This window comes from Carlito syrichta, unplaced genomic scaffold (assembly GCF_000164805.1).
Source record: "Carlito syrichta isolate Samal-C Ts95f unplaced genomic scaffold, Tarsius_syrichta-2.0.1 Scaffold307738, whole genome shotgun sequence".
Lineage (NCBI taxonomy): Eukaryota > Metazoa > Chordata > Mammalia > Primates > Tarsiidae > Carlito > Carlito syrichta.
In genome coordinates this window covers 127,967-150,575 of record NW_007251834.1, presented here as the reverse complement: position 1 = coordinate 150,575, position 22,609 = coordinate 127,967, and the positions used below count along the sequence as shown (strand labels likewise).

Here is a 22,609-nt window from a genome sequence, read left to right as displayed (position 1 = left end):
GAACAGGTAGAAGCTAGAGAATTTTTAGGGCAGTGAAACTATTATGTATGACACAATAGTGATGGATATCTGTCATCATACATTTGTTAAAACTCATGGAATGCACAACACCAAAAGAGCACCCAAATATAAATTATAAACATTGGATGATGACATATCAATGTAAGTTCATCAATTATAATAAATGTATGACCCTGGTGCAGGATATTGATAGTACAGGATGCTGTATGGGAACTTTGTTCTTTTTCTCAATTTTGCTGTGAGCCTAAAACTGCTCTAAAAAGTAAGGTCTATTTAAATAAGTTAAAATTTAACCTTAGAAACTAAGGTTATTGGCTGGGTGCAGTGGCTCACACCTATAATCCCAGCACTTTGGGAGGCCAAGGTGAGAGGATTGCTTGAGCCCACAGGTTCAAGACTACTCTGAGCAACTTGGCGAGACCTTCTACAATAAATCAAAAAAATTAGCTGGGTATGGTGGCACATGCCTGTAGTTCCAACTACCTGGAAGACTGAGGTGGAAGGATCTTCTGAGCCCAGTAGGTAGAAGCTATGGTAGATGTGAGCGTGCTCCTGCACTCCAGCCTGAGCAACAGAGTAAGACTCCAACTCAAAAAAAAACTAAGGTTATTTTAAAAAGAATACATGACTTCAAGGTGCATTATAAAGCTACAGTAATTAAGACAGTATGGTTTTTTGTAAATAATGATTATCTATGTAGAGAATACTAAGGAATCCACAAAAATTACTAGAATAAATGAACTTAGTAAAGTCATAGTGATGTGAATTTTTAGGTCAGCCTGGGCTTCGAGAGTGTCAGCTCAATGGATCAGTCAGCCAAGCCCCAGAGAGGGTCATCTCGAGGGGCTGGTAAGCCTAGCCCCAGAAGTGTTGATTCTAATGGGCGGGCAAGCCAAGCCCTGAGAGCGTTGCTGGTTCAGTGGACTGGCAAGCCTAACCCCCAGAGTGTTGGCTCTGATGGGCTGGCAAGCCAGGTTCTGAGAAGATTGCTGATTTGGTGGGCTGGCAAGCCTAGGCCCCACGGTGTCCGCTCTGGTGACCTGGCAAGCCTAGCCCACAGAGTGTCTCAGCTTCCGAGTCTCGCCTTCTTCCAGCAGCTCTTCTGGGTCAGCCGGCTCCATGGGCTGGCAAGCCAGCCTCTGGGGTACACGGCTCTTTGACTCCAATGATCTTCTGCAGCTCTTCAGGGTGGAGGTTCTTGTCTCATGCCCAGCAAGAAAGAGGGACCCGGGCAGCCAGAAAGTGAGAAAGCAGAATTTATTGAGAGAACAGAAAAGTCTCAATACATTTGTCAAAACTCATGGAATGCACAACACCAAAAGAGCACCCAAATATAAATTATAAGCATTGGATGGGAGGGAAGGGAACCCAAAGGGGTTACCCATCTAAAGCTGAAACCTGGTGCTTATATAGCCCTAAGTCTAAGCAGATTGGCTAGCACTAGCTGTGAGCTGATTGGTCCACACTTAGCTGTTCTGATTGGTCAGTATTAAGGACCAATCAGCAGGAGGTAGGGGCCTAATTGGTTGCTTTTTGATCCCAGGAGTGAGTACTTAAGCTCTAGCTTGAGAGGCTCCCAGGAAACTCATCAACGCTGAGCCTGAGAGGCCTGCCAGGAGTTCTCTACATTATTACCAGAGGAATTGCCTGTCTGTCTGCCTAGCCTTTCTCTAGCTATCTCCTGTCTCAATAGGATAAATGATCAATATAAAAAATAATTCTATATACCAGCAAAGAATAATTAGAAATTTAAATCAAATACTATCTATAATAGTTCCAAAAATTAAAATACTTAAAACACTGCTAAAGGAAATTAAAGAAAGTCTAAATGAATCAAGAGAAAGACCCTGTTTGTGAACTGGAAGGCTCAATATTGTTAAGATGTCATTTAGAACTATATACTTAAAATACAGACCAGAAGACCAGACATGGTGGCTCACACCTATTATCTCAGCACTTTGGGAGGTCAAGGTAGGATAATCACTAGAGGCCAGAAGTTTGAGATAACAATGCAAGGCTAGGAATTTGAGCCCTCATCTCTACAAAAAAATTTTAAAATCAGTTGGGCATGATGATGTGCTCCTGTAGTCCCAGCTACTTGGAAGGCCAAGACGTGAGAACTGCTTGAGCCCAAGAAATAGAACCTGCAATGAGCTTTGACTGTGCCACTGCACTTCAGCCTGGGTGACAGTGTGAGACCCTGACTCTAAAAATAATAAAATATGTGCATTTTATTACATAAAATTATATCTCAATAAAGTTAATTTGTTTAAATATTGATTGATGTATTGTAGACACAGACTTTCCATGAACAGATTTACATTCTAGGTGTTCATTCTAGGCCAGGGAACCTCAAGCCATGGAATTAAATGTAGACCCCAACTGATAGAACTTCCAGGCATCTCCTATTAACAAATGCAAAGCCTCTGGAGCAGGCTTAGTTTTTCAAATTGTTTTTTCAAAGGCCATGACCAATGACCAGAACATAATCAACTGATATCAGGAGAACAGGAAAACAAGGCAATATGAGCTCCCAATAGTAGAAGCAAAACCAATAGTAACAAACCTGAAAGGGCTTCAGATATTGGAATTATAAATAAAACAACTATGCTTCAAGATATAAATGACACATTTGGAAAGATCTGCACTGAACAGGAAATTATAAATAGTGAAATAGGGTTGGGCATGGTGGCTCACACCTGTAATTCCAGCACTTTGGGAAACTAAGGCGGAAGGATAGCTTGAGTCCAGGAATTCAAGACCAGCCTAGCGAGATCTCATCTCTACAAAAAGGTTTTTTTTTTTAAATTAGCCAGACATGGTGGCAAGTGCCTGTAGTCCCAGCTACTCAACATGGGAAGATGAGACAAGAGGACCCCTGAGCCCAGAAGGTTGAGGTTGTGATGAGCCGTGATCATTCCTTTGCACTCCAGCCTGGGCAAGAGTGAGACCCCAACTCACAAAAAAAAAAAAGAAAGTAAGAAAGAAAAAAGAAATTGCAGACTCGAAAATAATTAAATAGAGCTTCTGAAAATAAAACTTATAATAGTCAAAATTTAAAACTCATTGCTTTGATGTAATATCATCTTGTCCACAGCAAAAGAAAATGCTTGGGAAATTAACAAGCTATGAAAAATTCCACAGAGAGTCAAAAAATAGGAATTTCAAAATCTAACATTTAAGTCTTGTGAGATACAGTGAGAAGCTCTAACTTACATTTTACTGGAGTCCCAGATGGGAAAGAAACTGAACTGCAGTAAAGAAAATGTTAGAAAAGATAATGGTTAAGAACTGTGCAGAACTGATAGAAGATAAGAATCCACAGAATCGAGAGAACCAGTAAATCCTAAGCAAGAGAAATAAAATCTACATCTACACATATAATTAAATTGTAGAAACCGACAAATGAAGAGAAAAATCATAAGAGCAGCCAAAGGGAGGAAGAATACATTTTCAAAAAAGCAGGCAAAAAAAAAAAAAAAAAAAAAAGCCAAAGAACAATGGAAACCAAAAAACGGGAGAATATGCAAAGAAAAAATAACTATTCACCTAGAATTCCATAACCACTAAAATATTTCTCAAGAAAGATGGTAAAATAAAGACATTTTCAAACACCAAAAATTGAGAGATGATTTCACCAACAGACCCTCAACAGATGCAATTTATTCTAAAAGATGGACTTTAGGAAAGCAGAAGAAAAGTGAGTCTAGGTAGAAGGTCTGAGATTCAAGAAGGAGTAAAAAATATAGTAGAAAATATGTGGATAAGTATGAACAAATTTCACGGCATTTAATTATGTAAGGTAGAAAATGCAATAATAATAAAAATAGGAATTAAAGTGCCAGCAATATTTTTTTTTTAGTTAAGAGTCTCACTCTGTCGCTCAGGCTAGAGTGCAGTGGCACACTCACGGCTATTGCAGCCTTGACCTGCTAGGTTCAGGTAATCCTTCCACCTCAGTTTTCCAAGTAGCTGAAACTACAGGCACATGCCACCATGCCCAGCCTTTTTTTTTTTTTTTAATTACAGAGACAAAGTCTCACCAAGTTGCCCAGGCTGGTCTAGAACCCTTGGGGGCTCAGGCAGTCCTTTCGCCTCCACATCCCAAAGTGCTGGGATTATAGGCAAGGGCCACTGCACCCAGCTGCCAGCAATATTAATGTATAAATTGGGAACATGGTAAATGGAATTCAAATGTTTTGAGCTATTTATACTATTGATATTGACAGTAAAAGTTTTGTTTTACTTTATACTTGGAATAATTTAAGATTGCACATTATGGACTACATTTCTAAGTAAGATGCAGTATATTGGAGCAGACCAATGCTCCCACCAAAACAACTCTAGAAACAGCTGATATCTCTACAGTGCTTGTGGCCCAGAGTGTCGGGAGCGGATGTGGTGTGGAGTGGACAAGCGCTGTCACTGTAGCAGTCCTTGAGTAAAGGCCCCAAGCAAAGGCCAGGTCTCGCTTGGTAACTCTGCATCCTAGTCAAAGGTGAGAGATGCAGCCTGCTCCGCAGAACAGCGTCTCAGAGGCCCATACATCCAGATGCACGTAGTACATCATCTCGTACCCTTAGCTACAAGATAACCGTGGAACAGCTCGTCTTTCAGGTAGCAACATAATTCCATTAAAGCTCCCTCACAGACCTTGAATCTCTCCCAACTTTCTTTGTGCTTGATTATAAAATAACGTACTAAGTTAGTTTGGGGCCACTTCTCCTCCATCAGAGGAAAGTGTCCCACCTGGCCCCAACTTTTCTTTATGCCTTTGTGTTTTCCTTAATCCCTCCCCACTCTCTCTCGGGACCCTCAAGGCAGCTGGGTGGGCCATGGCACCAGAGGTATTTGCTGTTTCTGTTTCTTGGGACAATAGGTTGAGAAACCTAGATTTTGTCCATTGTTGGAAACAGGGAAACTAACATAGGTTTTAGAGTTCTTACGGGAGTGTGGACTGTAGGACCTCAAATCTGTTAGCTCTTCCAATAAGACCTTTGCCAAATTTTGAAACTATAACATAAAGACTAAAAGCTAAGCAGAAAGTCTTGGAAAAGCAAAGCAGAGTTTCTGGCAATTTTGTGGAGCCACAGATATAAAGATTAATGTTGAGGACCTGCAGAGGTGAGATGAGGTGTGAGCCCCGGAGGCCACACCCTGGGAGTAGAGGCAGACTAAAAATAGGCTGAACCTTAGTCTAAATGTCTACCAGAGAAGAAGGTAGTATCATTTGGAGCCTCTATCATCTGTTAAATACAATGTGTGACATTCAATCAAAAAATACTAAGTGGCCAGTCTCAGTGGCTCAGTCTATTATCCCAGCCAAGGCAAGCAGATTTCCTGAGCCTGCAGGCAACTTGGCAAAACCTCATCTCTACAATAAATCAAAAATTAGCCAGGCGTGGTAGTGCTCGCCTGTAATTCTGGCTACTCGGAAGGCTGAGATGGAAGGATCGCTGGAGCCCAGCAGGTCAACACTGGGGTGGCTGTGAGTGTGCCACTGCACCACAGCTTGGGCAACCGAGTGAGACTCCAACTCAAATAAATACCACGTGCAACAAGAGATAATGAAAATTAAGGCAATTTGCCTTTCTTTTATAATACAATTTATAACACACTGTCTTGCAGAACCTTAAAGTCATCATATAAAACACGATGAAAATAGTTTCATAGATGTGAAAATTTTCCATTAACAGAATAGCAAATAACAGAGAATTTACCATATTACCAAACTCTGCATAAGTAATTTTTACTCTTCTTCAGACATTACAACTACATAATTCTCATTATTGCTCATACAGAATACTCATTAAATGTTAACTTACTACACGTGTATTTACTTATCAGCATTAACTTTTACTCCATTACTTTAAACATTTTCATCTTGAGAATGTATAGTTCCAAAACTGACTTCCAGTTCCAACAACTAAAATACTTTCTTTCCAGCTTTCCTAAAACCTGTAAACTTTTTTCTCGTTGCAGATTCTGTTTCTTTTACATATTAAAACCTTAGCAACTCTAGTTTTAAAAAGACAAGGTATGGGAAAATACTTTGAAAGCTATAAATCTCCACACAAATGTAATGATATTGCTATTATTAACTAGTATAAGAAAAGCCTAGAATTTTTTAAACACTTCCAACTACAGGCCACGATTTTGTAGCTTTTTAACAGCATAGAGTCAAAAACTAACCTCAATGTAAACTATTAAAATAACCCAAATTCAAAATCTAACTGCAAAAAAGCAGTATGTTATCCTCTTTTAATGGTTGTCGTTCCTTTTTTTTTTTTCCCTTTACTTTCAAGATATATATTGCTTTAACAGAATGAAATCTCTTAAGGTAATAATGGAGAGGTCATATAAAATTAAATATGCAGAGAATTATAAATGTCTCGGAGGTCTAAATTTTTTTTTAAGTCAGGGTCTCACTCTATTGTTCAGACTGGAGGGCAGTGGCATGATCATGGTTCACCGCAGCCTCAAACTCCTGGACTTAAGCAATTCTTCCACCTCAGCCACCCAATTAGCTGAGACTATAGGTGCACACCAACTCTCCTAGCTAATTTTTTAATTTTTTTGTAGTAGAGGTGAGGTTTCCCTATGTTGTCCAGGCTGTTCTCAAACTCCTGGGCTCAAGTAATCTTCCCACCTCAGCTTTCCAAATTGCTGGGATTACAGGTGTGAGCCACTACACCTAGCACAGGGTCTATTTAGATTCTACTTTCTTTATCTATAAAATAAGGTTTTAAAACAACATGATTCATAAGTTCTTTCTTTATCTATAAAATAAGGTTTTAAAACAACATGATTCATAAGTTCTATGACTGTACCTTACTAACCACATGGCTGGTGTATTACTGCAGTAAAAATTTCATTTTGTTAAATCAACAGTGTAACTTTAAAAATTAAGTGTTCTCTCAGTTACAAGTGATAGGTTATATTTGAATAATTAGGCTTAGAATATGCACAGAAGATAAAAGTTTCCTACAACATAGAATAAGTCCTTTTTTTTCTTTCCATAAAAACTGAGTACATATCAGAAAATTTAACCTAATTAGCTAAATTAAAATACTTTATTAATGAACCTGGAAAACTGACAGTACAGCAGTGACTTATATAAGCCCCAACAGTGAGAAGCAAGTAACCTTTGTGCTATATGCAAATAGGGGACCTTTGTACATTTGACTACCCAGATACAAACAGGGAGTTTCCATCTGGATGAAAGAAAAACAGTGTTAATGACCAAAAGTGTATACTTACCTTGTAAAAACTCCTCCTTGCAAGCAATGAAGTAGAAGAAAACAATGCTGACTTTCTTGGCCTGCTTTCTTTAAATCAGCCTTAAACCAAGAATAACTAAAACACTGAACCACAAGTGTTCCAAAAAGCATAAAGCTTAATGCTAAAACACCAAAAATATATTGTCCTTCATGGAAAAACCTGACAGATACCCATATGTCCACAATTAAATCAGTTATATAGATTATAATGCCAAGAACTGACATCATAAAATTGTGTTTAGTATATTTCATTATGAACCACTATAAAAAAAGTTCTTGGTTATCTTTTGTCTCTCATCAAAAAGAAAAAACAAAAAGCCAGAACAAATACTAGAATATTAATGCATCCTTTATGATAGCACTGAATTTTTGTTTCCACTCCCTAAATAAATTTAGAAGGAAGAATAAATATTATGAAATTGGAACACTAAAATAAAAGTGACAAATTTTAACTTTCTTTTCTAAATTTCTAATCCAGGTCTGATGTTACACAGCTTCACTCAATCTTCTGTCTCACAACAATCTTCATTACAGATGGCAAGACCTAAGAGGAAACATATATTTAAGTTTCTAAGTATCTTGAGTATAACATTAAAAACCCTGGGTCATGATTTTATCAAAGCCATACTCTTTCTAAAAATAGTATTTTAACCACTAAATATAGTTCTTATTTTAGCTTTGGGAAAGTCTCAGAAATATACTTATTAGTTGATAACTTCCTCTCAGACTATTTATCTGTTAAAAATATGACCTACTCAAAGATATTTATACTGATAAAAAATCGGAAACATTTAGTATCAACATAAAAAAATGGTATAGTCAATAAAGGTAGATTTAGGCTACTCTCTTTGGGGTCCCCTCCTGCTAGGGGAGCTTTTCTGTCTTCTCAGTAAACTTCTACTTTCTCACCCTAAAAAAACAAATAAATAAACAAAAGTAGATTTATAAAATGAAATATCATAAAATTACTAAAAAAGATGTAATAACTGAAAATTCTTAATATGCTTTTGACCAGTAATTCCACCTAGGATTCTATCCTAGAGAAATATTCACAATTGCCCAAAAAGATATCCTTTGCAGAGCCTTTTTCAAAAGAGCAAAATATTGAAAACTACCTAAAGGACAACTGAAAGACCTAGTTCAATAAATTATGGTACATTTACACTAAAACATACATCATGTAACCTTTAAAAAGAATAAAGTGGCTTTGTATAAACTCACTTCAGAAGCTCTCAAAGATGTATTACATGAAAAAAGCAAGAGCCAGAAAGATAAATAATGTATACAACTCATGATTTTTAATTATATATGGAGAGGGGAAAGGGGTTGGGAGTAGGAAACAAATTTAACTTGTTGTTTACTCTCTATATTTATATATTGCTTGAGTTTTTTACAACAGACCTGTACTCATGTTGTTATGTATATTATTTCTTAAAAATAATAGTAAATGACACTTATGAGGAATTTTGATGACTGGAGAAAATATTTCTCTTTAATATTTAGTATTAGCTAACATTTACTTACCCCTACATGCCAAGCACTGAGCAAAATGTTATAATGTACATAAAATACCCCAATTTAGTTCTTACATCAAACTTAGGATGTAGATAACACTATTATGATCACTATTTTATAAACATGGTCTGAATGCAATGTGCACACAAGATTTGTCAGACTCATCAATTTTTTATTTGTTTGCTTTCCTAATTAATGGCCAACATTTCACAAAAAAATCCAGACTTTTTACTGCTATCAAAAAACTGAAAGATCTGCTACACTAGACTACTATTCCTTCAAGAGCAGTGGCTGCCCCTTTGGATGGGGCATGTGCTCTCCTGTTCACCACAGTACCTATCCGGCCCACTTCAGTCATTTCAACAGTTGGGTCTCAATGCTAATGCAGCTACCTATTGGGTGGGAGTCCTTAAATGTATCCTTTGCAAACATATGCCTTATTTTCTTCATCTGAAATGTGGAAAGAAAATGGTATATATGAGGTTTTTGTAAAAGTTAAGAAAAATAATACATATAAACCCCTAGTAAAGTACTTGGCACAAACTTAGGGCTCAATATATGTTAGTTACCATTACCTTGCCTAACTGCCTGCCTGACTTCTGTAAGCATCTAATCTGTAAGCATCTAATTTTACAATCGTCACTTTATATAATAGTAAGTGAAAAAGCACTGTGGTATGATCTCAAAGGTAATGAAAGATAAATGAGCTCTGGAGACATAATTAGTCCTAATAGGACTAATGTCCTTATAAGAAGAAACACCAGAGGAAAGGCTATGTGAGGATTCAGTAAGAAGGTTGCCATCTGCAACACAAGGAGAATAGAACCTTACAAGAAACCAACCCATTGTTCTTAGAATTCCAGTCTCCATAACTGTGAAAAAATTAATTTGTTGTTTAACCCAACAAGTCTATGGTATTCTGCTATGGCAGTCAGAGCAGCAGTTACACTATATTTCCTTTTTTTGAGACAAGATCTCACTCCATCACCCAGGCTGGAGTGCAGTGCAAAATCCTATCTCACTGCAGCCTCGAACTACTGTGCTCAAGCAATCCTTCCACTTAAGCCTTCACGGTAGCTAGGACTACAGGCATATCACCTTGTCCAGCTATTTTTTTTTAATTTTTTGATAGAGACAGGATCTCACTTTGTTGTCCAAGCTTGTCTCAAACTTCTGGTTTCAAACAATCCTCCTGCCTCTGCCTCCCAAAGTGCTGGAATTATGGGTATGTCACCGTGCCCCCAGTTTATACACCATATTTTCTATCAAGAACCTTTATTGCTTTTAAAACTCTGTGGCAAAAATTTATGCACAAGTTAATACTTACTGTGTTCTTATCATTTTACCACTTATAAGTATTTTGTTTAAAAGCCTTCAAAATAACATTAAAAGGTATTTCATACTTCTTACAGAATAAAACAAAAGTTCACCATCACTACTTTTCCTGTCAAGAATGTTGTAGTCAACAGGATGGAAAAAATAATTTTAAAATCTGAGTTTTTCACATCCAGCAGGCCATGAATTTTCCTGCAGTAGGTTCTTATCTTAAAATGAAAGAAATCAAGCCAAACATACACATGGCATTTAGGAGGATGAGACTAATCAGGAGAGTCTATTCAAGTGAATTAAGTATTTACTTAGAACCTGCCATGTGCTGTTTTAGGCTTGGGATACATCAAGTGGTGAAAGATACAAATATCCCTGTCCCCTTAGAACTGAAATCCTAGCAGAGAAAGATAGTCAATGGGTATCACAATTACAGATTTGATCTTTACAAATTATATGAATACATTAAATTATCACATGCACACTAAAAAATATGTACATCTGTTATGAATTATTGGAAAATAAAATTAGAAAGATATTCAGTAAAACATAAAAATAAACATCACACTAGGTGATAAGTGCTATGGAAAAAACACAGAGCATAGTAAGGAAGCTCAGGAATTGGGGTGGTGGCAGGAACAATATGGGCTGCAATATTAATTAGGTTGGTCAGGGCAGAACTCACTGATAAGGTGGTATTTGAGTAGCAAAATAATCCACATGGATATAAAATGGAAAAGCTTTCCAGGTGGAAGGAACAGCTAGTTCAAAAGACTAATGTACTAGATTTCAAGTACGTCCTCCAGAAACAAAAGTTGTATAAAATATTGGCAGAGAATGCTTAGCGTTGTATAGTGCATATGTTGATGTGTATACAAATTCTGCTCTGATATCATTCTTTAAAATGCAATTTCTTAAGCTTGATTATCTAAGAAAAAATTGCATATATGGTAGAAGAATAGATAATAGTAATAGTAGTTACCATTGCTGAGTATTTATTACAAGTGACATTTTGCATACAGTGTTTTATTTAATCCTCACAAATACCTGTGAGAAGGGTATTACTGGCTTCATTTTACAGACCAGAAAGCTGAGGCTTAGAGATGTTGAGTATTTAGATAAGTTATCTCTATTGAGTACAGTCTGTTTGCTTCCAAAGCTTGGGTCCCAACCTCCTAACCACAATATACTACACAATCAATGAAGCAAAAAGAAAAAATATTAATAGTTTAATATGACACTTGGGTATAGAAGTTTATGGATTTGAGATAGACTGCAACTACAGTGCATTATTCTTTCCTGTAGCAGAATAATAGGGAGGAAGAAATACAAATTAGAATCACAAATGATGTAATACTTTTCTACGCAAAAATCTTTACCTTATTTTCCAGTGATTCTTCTCAGCAAAACTTGGTCTAATTGACTACAATATACACCACAAACACCATAGTTAACCTAAAGTTTCACTTAAACTGATTTTGAATGTAGATGATTTCCTTAAAATTATAGACTGTAATACCTCAGTACTCCATGAGTGCATTTCTTAATTTCTCTACCCATAAAGAGAGCTTCCTTTACCTGGCATGAATAAGGAAAACACTAGGGGTGTGTGTGAGTGTGTGTGTGTGTGTGTGTGTGTGTGTGTGTGTGTGTGTGTGTGCGTGCGTGTGTGTGTGTGTTTAAGAGACAGAGTCTCACTATGCTTCCCAGGCTGGTCTTGAATTCCAGGCTAGACAAGCAATCCTCCTGCCTCAGCCTCCTAAGTAGCTGGGACTATGGCTCATTCCACCATGCCCAACAAACACTAGCAGTTTTGAGACAAGTTTTACAAGACTAGAAAAATAATTTCTAAGAAACAGAAATTGCATTACTGACAGATTAGACTCTACAAACTAATCTGATATGGCAACGTCCATTTTATATGGATGTTTTCAAGCAACCATAATGACAACTGGAAGGAAATCTACACAGCATGCTAATAAATACAGCAGCTCTCATAAAGAGAGCCCACTGTTCTTTCAGTAACCACATAGTTATATAGCTTGTATTTAGGACAGTTCATTTCTATATGTACAGTAGATCACTATTCTACACCACCTTAGATAAAATAATGCCACCTACAAAATTCAGTTTCATAGGGGACTTCTTACATTCACTGACTTGATAGAAAAGTTTCAATCCAATTCCACTCAGATGTCAACCTAGTTACATAACTATCTGACTGCCAGTCAAAATACATAACCTTTACCCACGGTACAGCTCTCTGCAACAGAACAGATAATTGAAGAAATAAAAACTATGAAATTTTCACTTGTCGACCAAATTTAACACATAAAATATAGACTTACTTGTCAAATATAAAAATCCTTCTTTAATTCAAAGTCCCTTCTGGAAAATCTTCATCTTGTGAATCTTTTATTTCTTCTTCACTGAAACAAATATAAAGGGTGTGTAAACCATGAAGATCGAATACTAAAGTGAAACTGAAATCACATGTTAGTCACATATGGTATTTTCTAATCTAGTGATAAGAGTCTGTATCATTGCAAATATAGTATGTTATCTCATTGAGGAAAAGAAATGACAAAGCTCAATTTACAGGTTGACTAGGTTCCAAGCTTTCACTGTATTTGTCAACTGAGTATTAAGAAAATACAATTTGCCTCCCAGCACATCCAAGTGAATAATAAGCCATGCTTGAAAAAAAGATTTTTAAATTTGAAATACTCTGACAAAGTATTATGAACTTAGCCCCACCTACTCTACAACTTGTATACCTTCTCAAACCGTAGGCCCCAAGAACAAATGGTTGTTTTTTCTATTCCTAAAAGCAACACCACTTCTATTTCCAGCCCTGTGCTCAAGATTATTTACTTATCTAGAATAACCACCATCTATCTGATAAAGTTCTATCCATCCTTTAAGAATTAGTTCAAAACCCACCATCTTTAAGCTTGCTCAGATCTTTCCAATAAATACAATTCTCCCCTTCCTCCTTGTCATCCCATCACTTTAGCTATATTTCTCTTCTAGGATTTATCCACATGTGCTTTAAAATAAAATTGTGCAGGTCTCCTTTATGGTTATGATCCTCTAGAAAGCAAAGACTAGCTTTTTCATATTCAGCACCCTTAATATGTCTACAATACATTGCAGGTTGTAGGTAGATAATAAATGACTATAAATGTAACTGAACAGAATGTAAAAACCTTTTTCTTATTTCTTAGACAGGAACTTAAACTTCAAGTCACGTTTCTAAACATATTTACAAAAACTTAATTTTGTATCTGTAAGAGGAGATCGTCAGAAGCTGGTTAGGCAGACAGAAGGAGAGTCTCGAGAAGACTTAACACCTGTGGAAATGCCCCCTGCACCACTGACATTATATAGTTGGCTGGAAATGTGGTTAGTGTGGTTAAGAATATCCTTTCAGGGGCTATCGGGCAAGACGCTGACAGAACAGGTCAGACTGTGAGAGTCTCCACAAAAACGAATGTCCATAAAGATTCTCTGTGTGAGTGGGCATGTGCTAGTGGGTGAGTGAAAGTCTGTCTGAGGGGAGGCTTCGGTTCATGCACCCAGGACTCTGATCCAGAGGTGACAGCAACCCACCACCGCCCTGAGATTGGAGACCTGGGTGTGCAGGATCATCTGCTGTTCTTGGGGGTTTCTTGAGAGGAGGCAGCAGAGAACAGCCACTCCTCACCACCTGGCACCTGGCCCACATCATCACCTGCAGCAGTAGACCAGGCACAAGCACAAAAAACCGTGGAGAAGGCAGGTCATGGAAATCTGGAATAAAGCTCCAATGCCAGTGACGAGACGTTGACAGGACCCAGGACCAGGACCAGGCAGAGACCTGCACTGCTCCACCCAACCTCCATCTTGGGACCCAGAGGCTATTCTTTCATTGGACTTGGAGAGACAGACGTCCCTCTCCCACGCTGGGACAGGCACAGACACGTCAGATCTGAGTGGGAGACTTGACAGCAGCAGCAGTGAGTAGGGTGAGTCCAAATCTGATCCATCCTCCTCCCACAGTAGTCTGTGGGGTATCTGAACCCTGCTGAGAGCAACCCTATCAGCCAGAGCTGAGAGCAGAGGGGAGGAGCTAGAGACCAGAGCCACTCCCTAAGAAGGAGCTGGCAGTCAAAAGGAACCTGAAGTTACAGAAACAGTCACAGAGCAAGTATTTTTTTTTCTTCTTTGTTTTGGTTTTTGCTTTTTTTTTCCTCTCTCTCTCTTTCTGTTTTTGCTTACATTTTTGTACTTGCTTTGTTTCTGTTTTTTTAATGGGTTTTTTTAGACTTTATGTTTGAGTATGGGTATTTGTGAGGGAGAATACACCAAGAAGTTTTGTTTGTTTGTTTGTGTGACTGTATGGTTTTGTCTTTTTTGTTTTTTCTGTCTCTTTGTTTCTCTGTTTATTCATTAGTTGGTATGCCTGTCTGTTTTCCCTCTTCCTCTTCGTCTCTCTACCTTCCTTTCATCTTCCTCCTTTCTTTTTCCATTCTTTTTCCTTGTCTTGTCTCATTTTGCTTTCAGAGGGCAAACAGACACCCCCACTGCATGGACAGATTGTAAAGCTGTGGGAAGTTGGCTCCAGGAGGCTCACACACCTGTCAGTGGATACTAGGATCTGTGGATAGCATCTGAATCATAGCTCCCCCCCTTAATTAAATCTCAAAACTGCAAAAAGCACAAACCTCCACCCCCAGTCCAGCTTCAGAATTGAACCAAACCAGAGGATCTACACAAGAAAGAATAGGAGATTGAGCAAATAGAAATAAAAGCTATCCTCCTATCACTGAACAACAGAATTAAAGAAGAGGTTAAAAGGGGGGAAGGAGGAAAACCTACACAAATGAAGAAAGATGAGAGGAAGGATATGAATCTCACACAGATCCTAGGAAGTCAGCCACTGAGAAAACAGATTCCAGAGCTCAAACAATGAAAAGCTCCCAGAACAACCAGTCTCAAACCACAAACCCAGATATCAAGATACTAATACAGAAAATAAACAGAAATGCGGAGAGACAAGAGGAAATAATGAAGGAGTTAATAATTGAGATAACAGCAATCAAGAATACAGTAAATGAAAAAATAAGAAACTTATAAGCATGAAAAGTAGAATTAACCAAGTAGAAGAAAGAATCTCAGAACTTGAGAACTAAAATATGGAACTAACCCATGTTAAAAATATAGAAAAGAAGCTTTAAAAGACAGAACAAAATCTCCAAGAGATGAGTGATTATTTCAAGAGGCCAAACCTAAGATTAATTGGAATCTCTGAGGCAGACAAAGAGATAGAGATCACCCTGGAACAAACATTCCATGAAATTATCCAAAAAAACTTCCCTCATCTCATCAGTGACATGACCATTCAAACACAAGAGATTCAGAGAACCCCTGCAAGACAACAAATGAGAAGACCAACACCTGACACATAGTAATTCACATACACAAAGTAGGAAAAAATCCTAAAGGCAGAAAGGGAAAAAGGTCAGAATATTTACCAGTGAAGACCAAGTAGAAGAGTTGCAGACTTATCTACAGAAACCCTTCAGGCAAGGAGAGCTTGGAGCCCAATCTTCAAAGTTCTCAAAGATAAACATTTTCAACCAAGAATCACCTACCCAGCTAAGCTAAGATTCATCAGTGATGGAGAATTAAAATCCTTCCCAGACATTCAATCCCTAAGAGTCTACACTGCCTCCAGACCAACTCTACAAGAAACACTTAAGAAAGTATTAAATACAGAAGGAAGGGGAAAAAAGAATAACAACAACCTTCACAAGAATGCAGAAAAAAGATGGAAAACACACATAAATAACCCAAAAATCAAAAGAAAGACAACAAACAAACAGAAGCAACAACTCTAAAAGAATCTCATGACAGGAATAAACTCTTGCATCTCAATAATCAGCCTAAATGTGAATGGACTAAATGCATCACTAAAGAGACACAGAATGGCAAATTGGATAAAATATCTGCTACAACAATATATTGTTTTCAAGAGACTCATCTCACCAGAAAGGACACTCATAAACTCAAAGTAAGAGGATGGGAAACAAAATTTCAGGTGAATGGAACACAAAAGAAAGCAGGAGTTACAATCTTAATATCAGACAAAATACTCTTTAAGCTACCAAAATTTAAAAAGATACAGAAGGTCACTACATAATGACAAAAGGTTCAATCCTTCAATAAGAAATATTCATCCTAAACATATATACACCCAACACAGGTGCACTAACTTTCATAAAGGAACTTCTAGGTAAACTAAAAAAAGATATTGACTCTAACTCTATCATAGCTGGGGATTTAAACACCCCATTAACAACCCTAGACAGATCATCAAGACAAAAAGTCAACAAGGAGATTCGGAAACTCAATGTGACGCTTGACCAAATGGACTTAATTGATACCTACAGAACACTCCACACAACAACCATGGAATTACAAATTCTACTCATCACCACATGGAACTAAGATCAACTACATCCTTGGCCATAAATCAAGCATAAACAAATTCCATAAGATTGAAATTCTGCCATGCACCTCCTCAGACCACAGTGGAATGAAAATAAATATCAACACCAACAAAGTTCCCTCCAAACCCACAAAGACATGGACAATAACAACATGATACTGAACAACTCCTGGGTCAACATGGAAATCAAAACAAAGATCAAAAGATACTTGGAAACAAATGAAAACAAGGAAACATCTTACCAAAATCTCTGGGATGCCATGAAAACAGTACTAAGAGGGAAATTCAAATCTCTACAAACACATGTGTAGAAAATGGCAAGATCACAAGTTAACAGCCTAACAAATCACCTATGGAAACGGGAAAAGCAAGACCATGAAAACCTTAACCTCAGTAGATCACCAAAATCCAGATCACCAAAATAAAAACCAAATATCCATATCACCAAATAAAAGCCAAAACCCAGATCACCAAAATAAAAGCAAATTCAGGACATAGAAGACAAAAAGACAATACCAAAAAATCAATGAAACAAAAAGCTGGTTCTTTGGAAGAATAAACAAGACTGATGGACCCCTAGCTAGACTGACCAAGAAAAAGAGAGAAAAAGCCCAAACACAATCAGAAATGCAAAACATGAAGTCACAACCAATCCTGAAGAAATACAAAAGAGTATCAGAGATTACTATGTACTCCTGTATGGAAACAAACTTGAAAACCTAAATGAAATGGAGGACTTTCTGACATCACACAACCTCCCCAGGTTGAAACAAGAAAAAACTGAGTCCCTAAATAGACCAATAACAACCCAGGAAATCAACTATGTCATAAGAAAACTACCTACAAAAAAAAAAAAAAAAAAGTCCTGGAACAGATGGCTCTCCAGCAGAACTACAAAATATACAAGGAGGAGCTGATACCAATCCTATTGAAAGTATTCCAGGCCAGGTGTGGTGGCTCAAACTTGTAATCCCAGCACTTTGGGAGGCTGAGGTGAGGGAATTGCCTGAGCTCACAGATCAAGAACAGCCAGTGCAACTTGGAGAGACTTCATTTCTACAATAAATAAAAAAATAAATTAACTGGGCATGGTAGCGCGCATCTGTAGTTCCAGTTACTTGGAAGACTGAGGCAGAAGAATCACCTGAGCCCAGCAGGTCAACCCTGGACTGGCCAACAGCAGGCCACTGCACTCCAGTCTGGGAGACGGAGTGAGACTCCAGCTCAAAAAAAAAATAGGAAGTATTCCAGACCATCGAGAAAGATGGAATTCTTCCCAAATCATTTTATGAAGCTAACATCACATTGATACCCAAACCAGGTAAAGATCCAACAAAGAAAGAGAACTGCAGGTCAATATCTTTGATGAGCATAGATGCTAAAATTCTCAACCAGATTCTAGCAAACCAAATCCAACAACACATCTCAAAAATCATCCAGCATGCCCAAATAGACATCATCCCTGAGATGCAGGGCTGGTTCAACATCCTCAAGACCAAAAACGTAATTAAATACATCAACAGATGTAAAGACAAAAACCACTTGATAATATCATTAGATGCAGAAAAAGCTTTTGATTAAAATTCAGCACCCTTCTTGATAAAAATTTTCAGACATCTAGGCATAAATGGAACATACCTGAAAATAGTAAGACCCATCTATGAGAAACCCACAGTCAACATACCGCTAAACAGACAGAAATTGGAACCATTTCCCCTGAAAACTGGAATAAGACAAGGAAGCCTATTCTCACCCCTCCTGTTCAACATGGTACTGGAAGTCCTAGCTAGAGCAATCAGACAAGAGATGGAGATCAGGGGTATCCAAACAGGAAAAAAGGAAGTCAAGTTATCCCTCTTTACAGATGACATGATTCTATTCCTCAAAAACCCAAAAGAATCTGTCAAAAATCTCCTTGCACTGATAAAGGACTTTGGCAAACTCTCAGGGTATAAAATAAAAATGTGCAAAAGACAGTCACATTTCTATACATCAACAATAAACAAACAGAAACCCAAATAAAAAGCACAATCCCATTCACAAAAACCACCAAAAAAATAAAATACCTTGGCATTTTCCTAACCAGAGAAATCAAAGACCTTTACAGTGAAAACTACAAAACACTGCTCAAAGAAATCAAAGATGACACAAACAAATGGAAAAATATTACATGCTCAGGGATTGGAAGAATCAACATTGTGTTAAGATGTCCATCCTGTCCAAGACAATCTACAGATTTAACACAATACCCATCAAATTACTGGTAGCATTCTTCTCAGATCTGGAAACAACAATATCAGAATTCATGGAAACATAAAGGACCACGAACAGTCAAAACAACCATCAGCAAAAAAAAGCAGGGGATAATACACTCCCAGACTTTAAGCTTTATTATAAAGCTACAATAATCAAAACACGTATTGGTACAAGAACAGACATATAGACCAATGGAACAGGATAGAGATTCCAGAAGCAAAACATCAATTTCTCAACCAACTCATCTTTGACAAAGCCTCCACCATCAACAACTGGGGAGAGGAGAGCCTATTCAGTAAATGGTGCTGGGAAAACTGGCTGACCACATGCAGAAGATTAAAACAAGACCCCTACCTATCACCATACAAAAAAATCAACTCTAAATGAATCAAAGACCTTAATGTAAAACCTCAAACTATAAAAACCTTAGAAAATGCAGGAGACACCCTTATGGAAATTGGAACTGGCAACCAATTCCTGATCAAAACACCAAGTGCTCAGGCCATAAGAGATAAGATAGACAAGTGGGACCTCATCAAACTGACAAGCTTCTGCAAAGCAAAGAAACCAATGAGAGAGTGGAAGACAGACTAGAGAGAGAGAGGAAAAAAAATTTGTCAACTGTATATCTGACAAAAGGTCTAACATCTAGGATCTACAAGGAACTCAAACATGCCAAAAAGAAAAAAACAAACAGCCCCATTACAAAGTGGGCAAAAGATATGAATAGATAATTCTCAAAAGAAGACATACAAGCAGCCAACAGATACATTAAAAAATGCTCAGCCTCACTAGTCATCAAAGAAATGCACATTAAAACCACACTGAGATACCACCTAACTCCATTCAGGATGACCAACATCAATAACTTGAAAAACAGCCGGGCTCGGTGGCTCAGCCTGTAATCCCATGCCTTTGGGAGGCTGAGGTGAATGGATTGCCTGAGCCCGAGTGTTCGAGACCCACCTGGGCAGGCGAGACCTCATCTCTACAATAAATCAAAAAAAATTAGCCGGGCGTGGTAGCATGCGCCTGTAGTTCCAGCTACTTGGAAGGCTGAGGCGGAAGGATCGCCAGAGCCCAGCAGGTCGAGGCTGTGGTGGCCGGGAGCGGCCACTGCACTCCAGTCTGGGCGACAGTGAGACTGCAACTCAAAAAAATAATAATAAAAATAACTTGAAAAACAACAGTTGCTGGAGATGATGCGGGTAAAAGGAAACACTTCTACACTGTTGGTAGGAGTGTAAACTAATACAGCCTCTTTGGAAAACAGTATGGCAATTCCTAAAAGATCTAAAACTTGACCTCCCATATGACCCTGCAATCCTCCTACTGGGAATATACCCAGAGGAACTCAAATCACTCTGTGAAAAAGATACCTGTACACCCATGTTTATTGCAGCATTATTTACAATAGCAAAAACATGGAACCAACCATGCTACCCATTCAAAGGGGACTGGATTAAAAAAAAAAATGTGGTACATATACACGGTGAAATATTACACAGCCATAATGAGGGACAAAATTATGAACTTCACAGCAACTTGGACAGACTGAAAGGCTATAATACTGAGTGATCTATCACAGAAACGAAGAACCAAGCAGCACATGTTCTCATAAGTGGAACTTGAACAACTATCATAAGACTATAAGAAAGGGATTAGAGTAGTGGGAATCTCCAGGGGAGGGTGGGGGTGGGATTGGAAGTAGTGGGAAACTGCCAGGGGAGGGGGAGGCACAGCTCATCAACAAGGGTCCCTGCATAATGAACATTTGTATACCTATCCCTGAATTGCACCCCAAATATCTAAAATCTTTTTTAAAAATTTGATGTGCTTGATATGAAAAATAACAAAAACAAAAAAAAAATTATTAACATAGCATTTGCATTGCAGTCACCTCCCCCCGCCCCATGGGCTTTTCCGTGGTATTTATGGGTAATATTCAAGATGGAGTAACTTTGGCCAAGGACCCACATGCACAATAAGAATTGAATCTTAGGAAAGTAAGGAGTGGATGAGATGTAAATGAGAGAAATGCCCCCATAAAAGATAAAAACCACCAAAAAAACCTCCTAGTACTGGGTTACCCATTTTGGGCCACCTCTCTTTTTCTAGAGAACTTTGTTGCTTAAGAAATTCCTTTTTTCACTCATCTTTTTGGTGTCTGCATTCCCTAATCTTCTTCACCATGGGACAAGAACCCATGCTGGTTTAAACTGACAGTGGACTTCAAAACTCCTGCAACATCCGCAGCTTAGATCTCTTTCCTGAGCTCAATCCATATATCTGTCTACATATTTCTTGACCTAAATATACCACAATCACCTCAAATTCAATTTGTCTAAACCATATTCATATTTTACCCTCTGTTTTGCTCTTCTGACGAGTGTCTCCTTATATGACCCTACACAAGTAATTTAATTTTTAAGTCATCTGTTGGGCCCATTTCTTCATCTGCCAAATTATGAGCTTGGCAAATTATTAAATAAAACCAAGTGAAAAGTACAAGTGAAATTTTAATTTTAAAAAAGGTAAACCAGACCCCTATCTCTCCATATATACAAAAATCAACTCAAGAGAGATTAAAGTCTTATATGTAAGATCTGAAGCTATAAAACAACTAGAAGACAGAAGGAAAACAACACTTAATGACATTGCCTTAGGGAAAGATTTTATGGCTGAAACCTCAAAAGTACAGACAACTAAAGCAAAAATAGACAAATGGGACTATATTAACCTAAAAAGCTTCTGCACAGCAAAATAAACAATCAACAGAATAGAGACAACCTGTTGAATGAGAGAAAATATTTGCCAACTGTTCATTCAACAAGAGACTAACACCAAGAATACACTAGGAATTCAAACAACCAAATAAGAAAAAAAATCCATTAAAAAGTGGGCAAAGAACATGTTTTCTCAAAAGAAGACAACAAATGGAATATGCAATAGATATGTGAAAAATACTCAAAATCACTAACCATCAGGGAAATGCAAATCAATACCGTAATGAGATATCATCTTACCCCAGTTAGAATAGCTATTACTAAAAAGACAAAAAATAACTGGTGCTGACAAGGATGTGGAAAAAAGAGAACTCTTATACACTGTTGGTGGAAGTCTAAATCAGTACAACTACTACTTTTTATGGAAAACAGCATGGAAATTTCTAAAAAAAAAAAAAAAACAGACCTAAAAACTATCTAAACACTAAACTATCCAGCAATCCCACCACTGGGTAACTACCAAAAGGAAAAGCAACCAGTATATCAAAGAGATACTTGTACTTGCATGCTTATCACAACACTACCCACAGTAGCAAAGATATGAAGCCAACCTAAGTGTCCATCAGGAGAAGAATGGATAAAGAGAACATGATATACATATCCAATGGAATACTCTTTGGCCATAAAAAAAAAGAATGAAATCGTGTCATGAGCAACATGGATGGAATTGGAGGTCATTATGTTAAGTGAAATAACCTAAACACAAAAAAACAAATATCGAATGTTCTCACTCATACTTGTGGGAGCTAAAACAGCTGATCTCATAAAGGAAAAGGGTAGAATGATAGATACCAGAGGCTAGGAAAGGTGAATGGGTGGTGGGAAATGACGAGACGTAGGTGAACAAGTACACCCATACGGTTAGATAAAAGGCAGAAGTTCTATCATTCCACAGCAGAGTGACTATAATTAATAACAATATATTATATATT

General features: G+C 37.7%; 1 protein-coding gene across 1 annotated transcript in view; it reads right to left on the bottom strand.

Annotated features, from left to right (window-relative positions):
- The window catches only part of XKR9 (XK related 9), a 44,953-nt gene extending 32,379 nt beyond the window's left edge, over positions 1–12,574 (bottom strand). The window contains exons 1-2 of the mRNA XM_008064590.1: positions 12,491–12,574; positions 7,282–7,845 (exon numbers count right to left, since the gene is read on the bottom strand). Coding sequence (XP_008062781.1) covers positions 7,282–7,553 — 272 coding nt within the window. The 5' untranslated portion in view covers positions 7,554–7,845; positions 12,491–12,574. The remainder of the gene's footprint in view (positions 1–7,281; positions 7,846–12,490) is intronic.
- Positions 12,575–22,609: the final 10,035 nt, after the last annotated feature.